General features: G+C 41.5%; 1 protein-coding gene across 1 annotated transcript; it reads left to right on the top strand.

Moving 5' to 3' along the window:
- CCDC77 (coiled-coil domain containing 77) lies at positions 1-11,548 on the top strand. The gene is made up of 11 exons (XM_066320255.1): positions 1-44; positions 1,414-1,603; positions 2,703-2,845; positions 4,332-4,428; positions 5,709-5,766; positions 6,490-6,584; positions 7,503-7,651; positions 7,976-8,216; positions 9,017-9,142; positions 9,228-9,380; positions 11,162-11,548. The coding sequence occupies exons 1-11, from the start codon at positions 1-3 to the stop codon at positions 11,306-11,308; spliced, it is 1,443 nt and encodes a 480-aa protein (XP_066176352.1). The 3' UTR covers positions 11,309-11,548.
- The last annotated feature ends 6,982 nt before the right edge of the window (positions 11,549-18,530 follow it).

Genomic DNA, 18,530 nt, shown 5'->3' with positions numbered 1-18,530 from the left:
ATGAGCGCCGCGGAGCGCGCCGCGGAGACCCCGCGCAGCGCAAGGTAGTGAGTGTGGGGCTGCCCCCGCCGGCATCCCGCGGCTCCCAGAGCCCTGTCCTTGCTGCCTGGTAGGCTGCTTTGCTGTAGGGCACCGTTTGGCCTGCTCCTGTGCCTGCTGCCCGTCCTTGTTCTTCCAGCGTCCTGCTCCTGCTGCTCTTCAGCAGTAAGGCGCTCACCTCATGCCTGGCTTACCTCTTTCCTTCTAGTGTTCTTTCTCCAAGTGTGTTGTTTAAGGCGTTTCTGGTCCTGTAGCAAGGTCCTGCACGCAATACCTTTACTTTGGCGTATTTAGTGCTTTCCTGCAGTGCCCGGAGTTTTCACGATGTGCGCCGGGGTTCTGATTCACGCAGCTTTGGTGCGTGGCTCCATAAAGGTCACCATTGCCTCAGTGTCACCTACTAAATCGCTTTGTCATCAAAATTCCTGATTCTCCAGGACCGGATTCTGAACTGTGTTTTCACGAAGCAGCTCTTTAGGCAAGAGACTTCTTAGCTTCTCTTATTCCTAGTCTCGTACAAAAAAAAAAAAAAACCCAATTGTCATATCAATATAAATAATAAAAAGAACATTTTCTGAGGTTTCTTTTTTAACTCTGCACCTCTATTTGCAACTTTGGTGCTTGTTTGAACAGATGAAATGTTTGAATGCACTGAATACTGTTTTGAGGGAAAATACAGTATATAATTATACATATCATTGATTTGATTTACATTGACTTGCTTTCCCTGTAGCACTTTAACATAAGATTCAAGAACTTGGCAGCTTCTATTTCAGTGGACAAGCTACATGAATAAGAACATCAAGTACACCAGAAAGGAAAGCACATAAATTCCTAGACCTACACCTAAAATTAAAATGACTGGTGCATCAGCCAGCCTGAATTGTCATCTTTATTAGATGGTGTGTCTTTAGAAAGTGTTTTTCTCTCTGGGTGTCAGATAGCGACTGTCACTGATTACGTTTTCCTGTTTATTTCACAGTGGCTGCTGCTTCTAATTGAACAGCAATGGACTTCTTATCTCCTCAGTTCTGTCCTTCTATTCTCTTTCTCCTCTTTTCTTAGTCATCTTCCCCAAATAATGTGTGAGGCTTTGCTTCCATAGCATCTTTTTTTTATCTTTTCCATCGGTTGGCCTTTCTTCCACAGTACAATACACCTGCAAGCTGCTCTTTATCAAAGTTCTTGTTCTCCTAAATGCTGTAATCTCCTGTTAATACCCAGAGAGCAGTCAAGCTAATCCGTACTTTAAACTGAACCTGTGTAAAAATTGAAACTCTTTTTAGCTGCTTTAGAGAGTGCTTTAATTTTCCTGTCTGGGAAGCTCACACGTCATGAGAGACTGCTTCTCCCAACCCCCTGTGCCTCTGGCAGATCTGCTGCGTCGTGGGCGCCGAGCCAGGAGGATTTCACTCCGCTGCCGTCGGTCAGCGAGCGCCTGGGCCACCTGCACCCCTCCCACGAGCTGCTGGACTATTACCGCAAGAAGATCGCCGACTTCGACCAGGAGCACGAGGAGCTCATGAGGAGGCTGGAGAAATACAAGCAAACCTACGAGGAGCAGGTTGGCAAATGGCTTCTCGAACAATGATGGACTATTTTATTTTCACTTGAAAACTCAGCACAGAAATCTTGGGATTTACCGGTAGCATGGTAGAGTTAGGAAGAAATAAGTAGATTTTGGGGGTTGATTTTAAAATCTAGCTGTCTGTCCTGTCTCAAATCTAATGGAAGCATGACTGTAGGATGTTCTTTTAAAGTCATTATGGCTTGGTTATATCTTCACAGTGGGAATTTTGCTTCTTTTTTTATATTAAGGGCTGAGTTTAGATGCTCGTGTCTCATGTTGTCTGGCTTCTTTCCCTTGCTTCTTGTAGTGAAGAAATGCTCTTTTGTCCAAATTTACTCGGCTTTGGCTCATGGATATAATTCATACTTACTGCAGTAAAGTTCATAGGCTTGGCCATAAGCTATTAAGCAGAAATCTAAAGATTTGCTATTTAAGAGGAAGAAATCTTACAGAATATCTGCAAGATATGCAGTGCTCTGATATGGGCTTATAGCATATATCTGCCTAGCAGTCACCTTTGTAATTGTGGATAGTTCTTTGGGAATAAAATAATCATTTCTGAGGTGATTGAGGTGACTCCTCAAGCACTGGCCATACTTGAAGCAGCCTGAAAGTCTTTCGGAAAGTAGGTACTGTACATCTTACTGTCATGTGGGAAAAAGAGGGGCAGGTTGCAAAATAATGCTTTTTTCATACAGCTTCCTGTACTTGGTGGAAAAAATGAAACATAGTAACTAGCTGGATTTCTTGCTGCTAAGCAATACAGATATCTGTTCTTCAGTGATTTATTTCAAAAATAAATGCCGTTACAGAGGCTTTGCTTGGTTTTTGTTGATGTCAGACTCCCCATACCTGCTGTGGCCACCAACGTGGAAGTGCAGCCACTGGAGACACAAGCTGAGGCCTTATTTCACTGTTGCATAGTGACAGTGATCCTTAGGGCTCTGAAACATTTTAAAATCATTTTTCTAATACTGCCCTCAGCTGGTCAAATATTCATAGGAGAATAAAATAATTCCTGAGCTGGCTGTTGTATGCCAGTTCCAGAGTCAGTGCTGTGGTTCATTCTGAGTCCCTCCTTGTCTCCCCTCAGCACCAGCTGCACTGGGAGGTGCGGCACTTGGAGGAAGAGATTGTGGAGCTGCAGAAGGCACTGAGTGACATGCAGGTGTTCCTCTTCCAGGAGAAGGAGCAGGTCCTGCGCCTCTACTCGGAGAACGACCGGCTGAAACTCAGGTGGGCTGAGGCACTGCCGGCACCAATTCCTGCACTCTGGTCTCAGCAAGACCTGGAGTCCTCAGAGCAGCAATTATTCCACATTGCCTATGAAATCCTGCCGGTGGAGGTGCAGTGCACCTCGGGCTGCTAAATATGTTTCCACACATTATTCTGGTAGTAAAAGGAAGGGCAGAAGTTGAATGTTAGTTCAGATTTGAATTATGTATTACCAGTTTGAATGTGGAGTTTTGATTGAAACTGTATCTGCTGGGTTGACCTTGCCTGGATGCCAGGTGCCCACCAAGACTCTTATCACTCACCTCCTCTGCTGGATAGGGGAGAGAAAACACAAGAAAAACCACAAGGGTCAAGATAAGGACAGAGAGATCATTCACCAGTTACCATCACAGGTAAAACAGACTTGATTGGGGGAAATTGTTAACAATTAAATGACTAGAGGGCTGGAGCCTCTGTCTTACGAAGACAGGCTGAGAGAGTAGAGGAGTCTCTTCTCTTCTGTTAGAAGGCTCCAGGGAGCCCTTCTAGCACTTAGAGGGCCTACAAGAGAGCTGGAGAGGGACTATTACAGGAGCAGGTAGTGACAGGAAGAGGGAGATGGCTTTAACTGAAAGAGAAGGCAGGTTTAGATTCCTTGTTGGCAGGAAATCCTTCACTATGAGGATGGTGAGGCACTGGAACAGGTTGCTGAGAGAAGTTCTGGGTGCCCCATCCCTGGAAGTGTTCAAGGCCAGGTTGGATGGGTCTGAGAAACTTGGTCTAGTGGAAGGTTCCCTGCCTGTGGCAAGGGGCTTGAAACTAGATGATCTCCAAGGTCCCTTCCAACCCAAGTCATTAAAGGAAATCAGAGTAGGATAATGAGAAATAAACCCAGATCTTAAAATACCTTTTCCCCACACATCTCTTCTCCCAGCTCAACTTCACTCATGAATTTTCTACCTCCTCCTCCTGAGGAGCACAGGGGTACAGGCAATGGGGATTGTGGTCAATTCATTACATATTCTCTGCTGCTTTGTCCTCCTCACCCTTTCCCTCTTCCAACATTAATTTTTCTGTTCAAGATTGAAGAACTGAAGTCAAAATGTGTTGGTGTGCTTTGACGCTTCTCAGGAGTATGAAAAAAGTCTGATACAGCTCTTAGTGTAATTTGCTTTTAAAACAATGGACACTTAAAATCTGAAAGAATTTTAGGTGGTTCATAACTCCTAATGCAAATTCTTTTCGCCATGTGCTGTTATATCAGCCTACATAGTATTGTCATACTTGAAAAGAGAAATGCTCTCCAATCCCAGCAAAATTGTTGGTGGTCTGGTATTGGCAACATGAGGAATGTCTTTGGGAGCTTGTTTTTAAAGCAATATTCTCAAGAACTACAACAGGTTGGAAAACTTGCAAGCATCAACAGGTGAAATAGAAGGACCGTGTGTCACGATGTCGCGGTATAATTAAAAAAAATAATCTGCTGACCACTTCCTTTGTATTCCAGGGAATTGGAGGACAGGAAAAAAATCCAACAACTCCTGGCTCTACTGGGAGCAAATAAAGGAGAAGTTACATATATTCATAAGGAGCCTCCACATAAGGCAAGTTCCATTTTTCCGTAGATCTCCACTTTGGACTGTAACATGAGTATCTGTATCCCAGAGTCTGACCACAGACCAGATCTGTCCCACAAGTCAAAGGTTGCTGCTAAATGAGCTCAAAGCAAGAGGGGTCTGTAGCAGCCATACTAAACACTGGGTTTTAGTATAAATGCTGAAAGGTGAGTAAGAACAAGCACACTGAAAGTAGGTTCTCTTAGCATCAGCCTCCTTCTACCTTCAAAACATTCCCCAGGTTGGCCTCTGAAATGTCAGATAGGAGTCTGGAGCCAACTGGCAAATGGTTGTCAAGAACACCACAAAAAGGGAAAAAAAAGTGCAGAAAATGACTATGCACAGTGTTTGAAGCTCAGCTGTCTCAGAGTGCCTGTCTCTTAGAGCTTCGGTAAAGAAGAACGTGCCAAGGTTGTTGCAGCAGTTTCCTGGGCTGGAGACTGCTGAAGAACCATCCCCTCTAGACAACATTGTGTTGTGCATTTCAGAAATGATGTTGAATTGTTAAAATGGCAGAACATGTGATGTGCAATGTAGTTAAACCTACTCAAGGAAGTCATGAGTGTTTTGGATATACAGGGACTGTGATGGGAATATAGGATTTATTTTGGAATAAGGTGCAGAAAAAGGCTGAAATATGCTGCATTGTTCATGGCTGCTCTGCACTGCTCAAGCTCTTCAAAAACCTTGCTGAGGCTTTAAAATTCCTGGTTTTAGGGTAACTCTAAAATTAGGTCTATTATGTAATATCAACCTAAAGATAAGCATTGGGGTTATAACCTGCTCTTTCACGGCCTCCTTTTTTTTAGGTGGGTTTCAGTTCAACAGTTGAGTTTCAGTATTTTTATGACTTAGCTTTTATCTCAGGCTCATTCAGTATCTTGAATGAATGTGCTGATAAATGAAGCTTCGTGTTTTTCTGCCTTGCTAAGGCAAGAAGGAAATAACATCTTCACCTTCCTCTTTTCTCTGTCTCCAAAATGCTGGTTTTTTTCCTGCTGAGGGTGCTGATTTTCATCCTAATGAAGCCATCAAAGGCAGAAATACTTTCCACTTGTTCTGGTGAAAAATATAGAGGCAGTAATGGCAAAAGTCAGCCATGGTAAAAGAAAATTTTCAACACAGGCATTACACTTATGAATATCTTCCTTGTCTTGTGGTAGGAGTCAGGTAATGCTGTTCTTTTGGATATCTCTTTTTAACATTTGTTCTTGACCTTTGCACCTTTGGGGAAGTAGATGCTCAGTGCAGGTGTCTTGTTTCTGTAGGTTACTGTTCAGCAAAGGCCAGCAGAGAGCCAGGAACAGGATGATGCTTCCAGCACAGGTACCACACCAAGCTGAGTACCAGCAGCTCAGCTCTCGCTTTTTTTGTGTGTCTGTCTCCTGAATGCCAAAATAACCGCTGTCTGTGAATGCTTTGGTAAATCTCCATTAAGGTCCCTCAATGTGTTCATGTATATCCGTGCAGCACTTTTGTCTTCTTTCCGACATTATTTAAAACAGCCTGAGCTGACTCTGGTGTCCCTGCTGTGCTGTGTCACCCTCACGGGGCTGTGCAGGTCCCAGCTGGGAGGCTCCTTTGCCACAGCCACTCCAAGCTGTGAGCTTCTGCTTGCCCTCAGTGCAGATACTAGTGTGGGTCCATATGCCTACATACTAATTTTCTCTTTTGAAATAATTGTCTCATCAAATTGACTGAAATTAGCCTACAAATGCATTCTGACCTTGATGTTTGTGCAGCTGTGGCATCTGCCTCTTCAGAATTTCTTTTAAGAAAGCATGTCAAGTTTTCTTTCTATATATGCCAACAAAATTAGGAGGGTGCCTAAATACTGTGGCATGATAGAGGGGATAAAAGTATGTCATCACCCAAAGTTCTAGAATTCTTTTCTTTCAGCTAACTCTCCTAGAAGTCCTTGTGACTGTAGCAGTGGCAACCTGTTTGCTGTTCCTGTAGGCCCACCAGAGCACACATATGTCATGCTTGGAATGGTACTGCAAGTACATTGGAAAAGCCTTTCCTACTTCTGTTAAATTTCTTCAGTAGGTACAGAGAAGAGCACTTCAAAACCAACAGTAAAAGGAGAGAAACCAGAAAGTTCTGAGAGATATCAAAAGGATGATGAAACACTTCTATTACAGGTAAAAACATTTGCCCACTGCTGGGCATAATTGCTGACTTGCAGAAAATTATTATGAAAAAATGTTGTCTGCTTAGATAAGATGTAGATGTACCAGTTGTATAAATCCCTGCATCTTACTATGGATTCACACTTAGTCAGTTTACTTAGCTGTTCCTTTGCTGCGAATGTAAATTTAAGAACAGATTCTGGAAGCTTTATGTAAGCAGATGTTCCAGTAATGTCAACTGAAATATGTTGTCCTTAGTATAGAATGTGTAATTGTCGCTATCTGTCATAATTTGATAGCGGACAAGAATTTACATTAAACCCACTGAAGATGTGCAGGGTTGGGTGTTTTGTGAAAGTTTGACTAAAGCAATGTGTTTGCAACGGTATTAGGCAGCCCCCATAAGATGCACTGATAAAATGAAACGTTCCCTTTTCTAGACTTCCGTAAAAGTTTAGGTATCGGTAGCATGACAAAATGAAAGATAAAATGTGCAGAATTATGTACTGGGGAAGCTGTCAGAAGCTGTATGTAAAGTATGAGGAAGGATGAATCAAGGAAAGCAAATAATGGACAAACTTGCACAGCAGATATTCATGGTGGTTGTTGTTTTTATTATTAATATTATTTGTTGAAACAAAGGTACAGAGGTGTCTCTGCGTATTCCACAGGATTTGTTAGACGTGTGCAGTTAAATCTTAACAGTCTAATGTTGCTCCTTATGGCATGTCTCTCCTGCCTACAGCATGGTTTTTAAAAAACATTTCAGTTGTTTGAAATGCTTAGCATTGAAACAAAACCAAAAGATTGAGAAATTAAAAGGTATTATCGGGTACAGTTTTTGATCTAAGTATTGGCATTTAAGAGACTTGCAAGGCCAGGAGCAGAGCTGGTGTGAGGCCTTGTTCTGCAATGTCTTTGCTGGTGCAGGTGAAGGCCCTGCAAGCTCAGCTGGAAGAACAGACACGGCTGACCAAGGAGCAGGTTGAGGCACTCCTCGAGGACCGGCGGATTCGTATGGAGGAGGCTGAGGTCCGGCACCGGAGGGACCAGGACAAGATAAAAGCTATAACAGAAAAGTGAGTGTGGGAGCGTGACCATGATGTAGCCATCAGATGAGAGGAGAGGGAGCAATAGAAATGTTACTTCAGTGTGTTGCTTCCTGCAGAAAAGCAAATTATGCAGCCGTCTGGTAGTGTGTGTGGAAGATGAGTGGAATAATCTGCTTTTTAAAAATCCTGTCTCACTGGAAGAAGAACACTTCTTTCATTAGATGAGAAGAGTTAAACTCAGATTTAGACCACCTGTCTTCTCCTGTGCTTATTGAAAGTTACAGTGATGACTGATGAAATTAAGGTAGGCACTAGGAAAGAAGGTAACTCCACTGGGATCCCTTTTTGCAGGCTCCATAAGACCCAAAATCTCTTATATGAGAGTACCCGGGACTTTCTCCAGCTCAAGTTTGATGCCAGAGCCAATGAAAAAGCATGGATGGCAGAGAAGGATGGTCTGTTGAGGAAACTTAGCAAAGATCTGGATCATCTTGTTTTCAGCACAGAGTCAGGAAAAATAAAGCACAGAGAGCTGAAGAAGATGCTTCAAGTAAATGATGGAGCAGCAAAACACCACAGCAGAGAAATAAAGGTAGGGTGTTTTTGTCTTTGGTAGCTTGGCTTTGGCAAGTCACTAGTAGCAGTTTCAAAGTTGAACTGGATTAAGTTACATTATTGTTGGCACTAATCTAAATAAAAAAACCTCTCCTGCTTCAAGATCGGCATAACTTTCAAATTTCAGATGAAATATATAGGTAGGATTTACAGTAGCATGTCACTGTCAGTTTTTCATGCCCAGAAAAAATCCCTAATTCTATAAGCCATGTGATAAGTGGGGCCAACAGTTTTTAGCCTGCTGATTGCACGTGGCTCTCTGTTCCTGTAAGTGCTCTGAGCTAATGGTCTTAGAATGCTGTGTCTGGATCTTCCTTGCTGCTCTCAGGGGAGAATGAGTCCTCAGTTGATGTCTTCTAGCTCTTCTCTAGCAGACTGAATTTTCTTCCTCTTCCACTACAATTCCAGTGAGACATTGGGAGGTCAGAATAAGGAACTGGAAAGTAAACAGGCAATAGGGAATTGTTTCCATCTACCCCTGAATGCTGATGCCTCTGAAATGCAGTACTGGGCAAGCAGCTGTGAAAGGGGAGTTGCATAACTAGTGGAATATTATTTTTAATGAGCATTCATACAAAACTGATAGCTTCATTCAAAGGTTTTGGTAGTGGGACTGATGTTAGAATATTGCCCTCACATACTTCTGAGCTCTAGTTCCAGTTGTTAATTTTTATTTTCCTGTCACATTGGTGGTGTTATCACACTTGCTGGTCCAGGGCGGGGAAGTTTTGTAGGCGCAGTTTTGAGTAAATTCTTTCTGTTCCTCTTGTGTCCCAGTTACTGCAAGACAAGCTAATGCAGGAGAAACACCTGTCACACATGTACAGAGAGCAGTGTGTCTCCCTGGAAGGGGAGGTGGCTAGGATCTGTGAGGAGAGAGATGCTGGCAAAGAACTCTTTAAGGTAATGAGTCTGTAACCGTCTGCTGGCTGTGTGATGATCTTCCAGCGCTTGTTCTGTATGGCCTGCTGGGTTTCCATCTCCACAGGAGCGCTCAGAGAAGATGGGGAAGCGCCTGAAACTGATGACTCAGCGATGTGAGGCCCTGGAAAAACGTCGTAGCATGGAAGTAGAGGGCTTCAAGAATGATATCAAGAGGCTTCAGCAGAAAGTGAAAGATGTAGAGAAGCACATTTATAAGGTAACAGCTAAGCTTTTCTGAGGCTGACTGTTTTGGGCTTATTCTAATAGAGATGCATTCTCAGAATTTAATGTCGTATTCTCCTAGGGTTAAGGAAATAATTCCTTTTCTCAATGCTCCTTTAAATATCAGTATCTGACAAAACTTGCCTCCTCTGTATTTTACAAAGCAAAAAAGATTTGTCTTTGTTTATCAATTAGGCATCAAGCTTACCAGGAACTGTTCTGGCTATATATTAGCTGTGCATGTTTGTTTTCACTCTCAAAAGTTCTTATGTGACACCTGTAGCTTTCTTAGCTGTCTCAAAATTGCAAGGCAGTAGTCTGAGTCAGAAATTTATCCTGCTAAGAAAATGGTTTTGTTTGTGAGAGCCATAGTGTTTGGTTCTGTTCCGGTAAGAGGTAGATCAATTGTCTGAAGTATTGTGAACATTCTGTTTGTTACTTTAGAATGTCATTTGTGACCTTCCAAAAGTCACTGCAGAAGCAATGGCTGGAAGTTGAAGCTGTGTTCTCTGTAGTAGCTTCCAGATGTGTAGATGAACATCAAAACAGCTTAGAGGAAAAGGCACAGTCTTGATGTTGCTTGGAGTTTAGGATGAAACATTTATCTATAATATGCTTGAGAGGATGATCTTGGCATAGCTTAGACTCTCCTGCAGAAGTCTGGCAGTGCTACTGATTCATTCTTTTTCTGTACTTTGATGCACAGTTCAGTTTACACAGACTAATGCATCTATTTTGATTAAAGACTTCAATTTTTATAGATATATATTTTAATGGCCTGTGGGTCTTTGAACTCTATTCTTTAAGGACTATCAGCAGTATATGGAAGAGGGGGAAAGCTTGTATGATGCCTTTACTACAAACTTGTATGTTTTTAAATCTGTGGGTGTGCTCTTCATTGTTTTCTCAATTTCTTAACACTGTTAACCACAAGAGGGCAGGGGAACAAAATACTCGCAAGAAGTCTCCAGACTGATTATTCAATCCTTCTCATCACTCGAGGCCAAAATGACTAGAGATGACTGAATTTCCTGATTTGCATATTAAAATCTTTGACCAAGAACTACATGATGACACAACAAGAAACCATAACGGGTCAAGAGAATAGAGGGATTTTAGAGTAGCTTCCAATGCTGTGCCCCTGAAAGTGGCTGGGCTGGCATGCTATCCAGCTGCAGGGTGAGAGGAAATGTCAGCCCTGGGCAGCTTACCCTCAGGAATTCTGATTATCCAGCAGCCTTTGTTCAGCTCAGTACAGGCCATGTGGCACTGCCTGAGTCAAGCTGCTAGACTTGAACTGCTCTTGAATCCTGGGAGTTCAGAGGGCACCAGGTCAGCCACAGCAGTTAGAACACCTCTAGTTCTAATAGCAAAAGGTAAAATGTCATCTTGTCTCCTGAGAACTCAGAACTTGTTCTGAGTTACTTCATAAATACTTTCACTTGCCCTTTTTGTGTGTCCTGAAATAATACAGGAACTAGAAAAGAGTCAACAGGCTATGAGTCAACATGGTTATATTCTATTAAGATGTCATCCTTGCTGGTACTATAATACAGCAACATAATGTTTTGAAAGCTTTGTTCTTTATTTTTGGTTCTGGAGCACCTTTCTATTGATGATGTGCATTATCCTAGTGCTATTAACTTGTACATCCTCTTTGCTGGCTACAAAGGGTCTCCTTTAGAGTTCTCTCCCTCATATACTTATCAGAATACTCCCCAAATTGTACTCTGTACAGCTTTGTTTTCCTTCATCTGTTTTTCTTTTTGCTTTTAGGTGGCTTTGAATTTGGGACCAGACCAGGATTTTGCAATTCTACATGAGGTCCGCCAAGGAAACAAACTAACACGTAGAATTCAAGGAGAACTAAAAGACTTAAAAGCAAAAATCTACAGCTTAGAGGATGAACTACGGCACTGTTGAAGCTGAATTATTAGCTGGCATCCGAATTTTAGTAATAGGCACTGCTAGACTTGAATGGTGATATGCAAGAACAGCTCCTGCTTGTTTGTTTCCTGGCATCCATTGACAAAAGGTTGAGGAAATCTGCAGTTAATGTCATAAGTGTACATGAGCCATTCCTAATGTACCACATTACAATGCTGTTTGAGCTGAGAGATGGCAACTGATAAAACTGTCTTTAAAACGACATGATGAGTGATACATCAGGAGTGTGTGTATGACTATTTTCGTATCTGTGGTAGGGATCAGTGTATGCTGTCCTTCATCTTTATTTGGAGCATAAATCACATACAGGCTTATAATCACATACAGGGTTATAATGAAATTATTAATCATAGAAGGATCTCATTGAAGATCTGAGTTTTGGCTGACATTTTTCTATGTGAGAAGCAGATTTTAAAATAGTTTTGATGATTACTGTTTTGATGCACCTCATGATGTAACTGGAAATTCTCACATAGAAAGTCAGTACTAAAATGTCTTATATTTGACTTCTGGACAGGATAACTATTTTTAAATGGCTCCCATTTGCTTGGTTTTAACCTAATTGGAACAAACCTAATCGATTTAATATGGTGAGAAACTCTTCTGGAAGGATAAGAACACTTACAAGAGTTCTGAATGGTGGGGAGGGAGGTACTGCACAACTGAAATTCATCTTCTCTCCGCTTCCTCACAGTGTTTTAACACACAGAGGAAGCCCATAATAAAGGGGATCTACTATGTTCCTTAAACACCATATTAGCTGTCTCTGTAGCTCTAAACAAGGTCATGGTTCTGTGCAGAGAAGTCATGGTCAGCTTCTGCTACAGCACTGCAACAAACTGGGGTGGGACTTGCTACATGAGAGCTGTAACTGTAGCTGTATAACAATTCTCCAGCCACACGGTGGTTGTCTTCATACCACATATCACAATCCCAGATGAATTCATGACAAGGGTTACACCATGGCTTCAGCCCAGTTTATAATTGCAGGTATTTGTGCTTTTACTGTAGCTTCAGCAAATCTTGTCCACCTTGCAGCCTGAGAGCAGATCTGTAGTGGCGAAGGGATTTCAATACCTCTGTTACCTACTCTGTTTTTTACCTTGTTTTGAGGTATACACCATGGAGGCTACTAGCACTTCCTTTCCCTTTGAGAAGAACGTAGCGTGTGAAAGCAGGCAATTTCTTTTGGGTGTGGAAGTGGCCATGCAGATCATCATTTAGTGTTTCATAGGTGGATATGGAAAAGATGGATGTTTATGTGCTGCGAAGGTTTGGAAAAGAAAGACTTGTTTTCATAGCATCAGCTAAAGCAATGCAGGAGGGGAAATGTCCTTAGGACATCCATACCCATTGCAGTTGTCTTAACCTTTTTGTGACAAGCTTGCTGTCCCTTATGGCCCTGTGCTGTGGCTTTTATTCTGTGTGGGTACTTGGGGGCAATTGATCACAGACTCCAGTGAGACTGGCTGACTGTCCCTGGGTGCTCACCTCCACTGCAGCTTGCAAGGGGCTGCTTTAAAGGATGCTGCACTGATCAGTTGAGCTGAAAAGGCTGAACTGTTCAGAAACTGGTTCATGAACAACTCGGGTGCTGATGCGATGCAGACAGGTAAGGCAGGGTATTTAATGCTATCCATCATTTAGTCTCATTCTCTCCTAGCTGGCTGCTACTTCCTGAGAGAAATCAAGCTAATTAAAGTGAGTTCATATGTGAAATAACATACTGCTGGCTTGAAGATAGCAATCCTAGCACGGGGCCTAAAAGGCTGCTTCTGCAAAGGGCTACATAATGAAGCCTTAGGCACTCATTTGGCAGCATCCATCTACTTAAATTCAGATGATGTGAACCTGGCAAAAAGGTCTCTTGAGCCTATAGAATCCTGTTTATTTTCAACTCTTCCAAGCTAAAAAATTGCCTGAAATGACATTTTCATCACTTGAAAGCCATTAAGTGTATCTGGGTAAAGACTTCAAGCTTTGACATTAGATTTGTAAGACTGGGAGGAAGTACTGGGGGAAGAAGGATGTAAATGTTTAATTTCCTCTCTTCCTTACCAATATTCTTTAGACTTCAGAAAAACTGAACAGAATAAAATGGCAACATTCCTAATATAGCTGCTAGTGTATCAAAGTGCAGTTTGAACATGATTATTTAGATGTCACTAGGCTATGAACACTTCCTACGTGAGGGGGTGGAGGGAAGTTAACAGTATTGTTACTCTGTAAATCCATTTTATTTGGAAGCTTGAGTATTTTTCCAAGTGCAGGAAGTGCAAAGTATTGTACATGCTCTTTCTGTGTGACATCACGTGATCATGTGAAATGTTGCCAAAACACATGGGGACTTTCATGCCAAGAGCTGCTTTCAAGAGCCAAATGCTTCCTACCACTGACAACTACCCTTAAAAATGTCTACAAGGCATTAATGGCATTTTGAAAAGGCTTTCCTGGGAGAAGTTCCACTACCTTAATTAGTCAATTTTTTCCTACAATTTTTTGGGTAGAAACCAAAAAATAGCATTTACTCCAAAGATTGATTAGCTTTTTTCCTAATTGAAGTTAGTAATGTGCAACTTGTATCATTTCAATACAGCTAATGCCAGGTTATGAGTGTAGGAGCACAGAATCTGAAAGATTTGCAAAATGTCTGCTACTAAGATTAGAGAGACTATGCTACAGGATTAAAGGTTAGAACTGGACAAATGTTCTTATTGTGAGCCAAGATACTAAAATATCTCTTGCATAACTAGGAGAAAAATGACCAGGGGTAAACCTTGTTGTGGAGCTCCATTTAAGAAAGGAAGAAGTGCCTACTTTTCAGAAGGAATGTTGAAATATTGGTTAAGGCACGGAACCACAGATGATTCAGAGGAAGAGAAAAGGTTGTGCAAGAGCTTATTTTGTCTTGCATTAAGAAGACTGATTAATGTGTCTTTTTAAGGAAAAAAAAAAAAACCTACCAAAGGCCTCTCTATCCTAGCAGGGCAGTGCTGAGCAGCAACAAGTAGCCTGAACCTGAAGTTAATTTAAAAGGACATACATTTTTAACAGGGAGATTTGTGCTTTATCCTCTTATTATAACAAACTACGTGTGGGGGTAACAAATTCTTCATCTCTATCTTCAAATCAAAAAATTATTTCACCTCTGGAGAAGGTAGCTTGTTTTAATAAGTTTGAGCCATTATAGCTTAATGAATTATAATGACATGAGCTAACAGGAAATCATTTAGTGATTCCTTCTGGCTTCAAACCTGTGGTGTATTTATATGCAGAATTTGTTGGAGGTTTTGTAGTTTTCATGCAGTTGCTTTAATTACAGAGACATGCTCTGTCAGCTAACCTACACAGCAAGGTTGCACAAGGGGAAACAAAACCAAACCAAAATGAAAAAAAAATCCCTTGTGATCTTCCTCTATCATAATCTGCAGTAATTCTGAAGTGAGTTGATGCTGTGACTGCACTCAGGCAGATCAACAGTTCTCATAGGTGTTAGAATAAGTCTAAACAATAATATAGTATATGCTTGTATGCAGTGGTTATAGTTAAATTGCTTGTGTAAATAGGATTATCACTTCAGAAACACACACATTTTACCACTGTGGATGGACTCTCCACATAAGACTGTGATGGGCAGCCTGATATTCTGGAATTGAAATGTTTCTATGTTGGCCAGGAATTCTTTGATGATCAGATAGTATTTTTGAGTCTAGCTGGGAGCAACATGTCTGTGTGTTCTGGTAGATCTGTTCGTACTCATGCAGAGTGATGTTGTTCAGACCTTTAATTAACACTCACAAACACATTTAATTTGATGTACTGGAATGTGTTTGTGCCTGCCCTGTCAAAATTCTAATAAAGGTGTCTTATTTGTCCCCAATTAAAGTGGTATCATAGGTCATTATTATGGACATTTTAAGAGTTTTCTTTCTAATTTTTCTGTAATATTTTGCTTCTCTATTTCTGGTTGCTTTAAGTTGTAAGAAAATATCCCCCTTATTCCCTAGAGAGTTTTCCTTAAATGTGCAGGTCTAGCTGTAGAAGTATACATATTTTTTAGCCTGCAGATTGGGATTATGCAGCAAAACATTCTAGAACACAGTGTAGAAAATGTGAGTGATGGGAGCTGCAGTGAGTCCTTGACTGCTGTCTTCATAAGGCTTTAGACAAAAAGAGCAAAGCTTGGATTCTTAGGTTGCATCAAAAGTTAAGGACTTTGTGACCAAAACAGGCCATCAGAGGTAACCAATGTATAGCCCACTGGCAGGAAACGTTTCTGCTATGACTGAAGCATTTGAGAAGAGTGTGGTGGACTTCTGGTATTTCTCATTTAGCACCAAGTGATCTGTTGGAGAAAGGGCATCTTCGAATATGGGGTAGAGTGGCTGCCCTTCAAGTAAACTCCAGAAATACAGCTTGGAAAACAGAGCCCTCAATAGGGTTGACTGTCCACTTACACGGACTAAATTGCATATTTTAAGAATTGCGATGCTGTTGGACTAGGGACAGATGTGTAAATACAGATTATTTGGGTTTATTCAGAAAACCTAGAAGGGCTTTTAACACAGAAGTGCTTCAATGTTAAAGCAAGACCATTACTAACTGCAGAGGCATGAAGGGATTCTGTCTTGAAATGGGTTTGATTTTAATAAAAAGCTCAGGATTTGCCCTGTCTGGGATGTGCCGAATGCTCCTGTATTGATTCAGAGATCAAATCACTATTCTTTTACTGTAAACATTTATCTCAGAATGGCGTCACTTCTAAACCATCCAGTATAACAGCTTTTCCTCCTCAGTCCTAGCTTGGGTGGACAGATGTCTACAGGGAATGCTGCTCATCTTTGTGTCTCTGATACCATGACTGTGATGCGTCTTTAGGACTTCTTGACAAGTAAGCATGATGAGCACAGTCACTTAAAATATAAACCAAGTATTATTATGTTTAAGACAGGGGAAGGAAGAAATTATGCAAGAGTATATTGAAAATATGGATTTCCCAAATTATCAAATACATATATTCGTCTTTCTTCATGGTAAATCTCTAAAGCCTGCAAAATCTCTTGAAAGTTCTCAGCTTAAAGTATAGAAAAACCTTTCCCAGAAACTGCAAGTGTGTGCTGTAGATATCAAGACATTGTTCTGATGTGCAAAAAGCAATTTAGGTCAGCTCCTGGGCCAGGACCTGCAATCAGGAGGTGTTTCTAGAGGCACTGGATGAAGTTCATGTGAAAATGTGTCCTGTTGCCAGCTGAAAAGGAAGGGCAACCATTTCTACGTGACTTTGGACGGTGAGGACTTGAGAGCTATGGAGAGAGTGATGCAGTGAAAAGACAGAATCAGGAATGAGGCTTTCCACCCAAACAGCCAAGCTGTAGGAGAGCAATGGGCTCATGATCCTGTCAGTCCAAGTCATAGCTGTGGGTGCAGCAAAAGGAAGTCACAAACCCCAACCCAGGCCACACCGTACAAATGCTGGCAGTGTAACTGTACTGGTAAAATGTGACCATGTTAGCACAAGCCACTGATCAGCACCACTTACCTGGGCAAGGAGGTCCTTCTGCTGATAGGCTGTTAATTGTGGGGCCACACTGATCCCCTTAGAGTGATGGTCAACAGCAACATTGACAGGGATTTTTCTGGGATTGCTCCATAATGCCTTTTAGAGCTCTATCAAAACCTGAGGAGCAAAAAAGAGAAATAATGGGGAACTGTGTCTTCAGAAACTGCCTGTTCCTCTTAGAAACACTTCTGCCTTTGAGCTTTTTCTATGAAGAATGTTGAGATGAAGTCATTGAAGTCATAGCTGAGGTCCAGAAGAGGAGTGTGGAGCCACCAGGGTGGTGAAGTCTACGGACAGTTGGGTATTTTTGGCATGGAACTTGTAATTAGTGCTGAATATTACACAAGAAGACAGAAGGGAAGGAGCAAGTGGCAGATAATTGAACCTTTGGGGAGCCTACAGTGTTGGCATGGAGTTAAAAGGGATTTACAGAACAGAGAAACAGTTGTTGGATAACAAGAAGCAAAAAAATAACAAGAAGAGGCAGAGAGGCTCAGAGGTGGATCTAGAGAGGGATGAGCCAGAGGAATGGGAGACATGTGTTAAGTGCTGTGTTGTAGCAAAGGCTGCTTTTGCCATGAGGGAGCACAGCCAAACCAGAAAACAAACAGCAGCTCAAACAAAGCCAAAAAATCCTCCGCTTGGCTCCTCTGGAAAAGAGTCCATTTCTTTGAATTGGGTGTTCAGGGTAGGCTGGGAGAGATGTGTCCCGGAGCCAGCAATGTCCAATATTCAAGGATGACCCATCAGGCAGGCAGCAGTGCCAGCTCCCTGGCCCAGTGACCTCCACACACCACGGGCCCTATTCCTGCTCCAGTTCTGCTGCTCCTGTCCCTGCTGGGCTGACCCCAGCACACTGCACATGGTAAGGATGAGAGAGGAGGAGCTCATGTGAGAATTTGAGACTGTAAGACTGCTAGTGGACTTGAGATAAAAACAATTGTGTGAGGTGGTTTTAAACATCACTGCCAGAATCTTATTCCTGGACATCTGCTCTTTCTGCAATGACTAAGTGGTCCAAAATAAGTTATTTTAAGTACAGTGCAGAGCTATTCAAGTTTATGACTTCACTTTTTATTACACATTCAGATGATTTTTGTTCCTTAATACTGTTCTGTTGTAACTATATTTTAACAGATAGTACCATGCCATAGTAATTTCCTTTTCTCCAGAGACAAGAGCTTTTCTGTATCACAGCACAGTTGTATCAGGAAAAAGTTTGTTTTTTTAGAAATCAACAATGCTACTGTTGGCCTCTACTTTAATTTTTCCCTTCCCTCCATTTTAGTACAATGTTCACTAAAGAGAAAATATGATTACTTGTTGCATATTAAAATAAAGTGCAGTTGTTATTTTTCAAGCATAAGGTTGTTCATTTAAGAAATGCAGACAACTTACTGCTAAGAATACATAATTCAATTCTCATTCTTCAAACGGTAAACAAACTTTAATTTAGATCTGTATTTATTACACACTTTTCTTGGTATTTTCTGCCTTTTTTTGAACAAATATGCAAGCTTGACTTATTTCTCTCGTGCTGGATAAATCTCAAACCAACACACCACCAAAAAACTCTAACAGTGTCATACCCTCACGAGAGTCCTGCCTTGTAATGATTAAACTGCAGTTTCCCGTTTC

Source organism: Sylvia atricapilla, chromosome 5 (genome assembly GCF_009819655.1).
Source record: "Sylvia atricapilla isolate bSylAtr1 chromosome 5, bSylAtr1.pri, whole genome shotgun sequence".
In the NCBI taxonomy this organism is placed as follows: Eukaryota; Metazoa; Chordata; class Aves; order Passeriformes; family Sylviidae; genus Sylvia; species Sylvia atricapilla.
The sequence above is the reverse complement of the archived record's forward strand: the minus strand, read 5'-3'. Positions and strand labels throughout refer to the sequence as shown.

What these genes read in the sequence shown, in the direction of transcription:
- CCDC77 (XM_066320255.1), top strand. Translation starts at nt 1, where the DNA reads ATGAGCGCCGCGGAGCGCGCCGCGGAGACCCCGCGCAGCGCAAG. An exon ending in AACGACCGGCTGAAACTCAG is followed by an intron (nt 2,846 to 4,331) that starts GTGGGCTGAGGC and finishes TTTGTATTCCAG; the next exon opens with GGAATTGGAGGACAGGAAAA. An exon ending in CTGGCAAAGAACTCTTTAAG is followed by an intron (nt 9,143 to 9,227) that starts GTAATGAGTCTG and finishes CCATCTCCACAG; the next exon opens with GAGCGCTCAGAGAAGATGGG.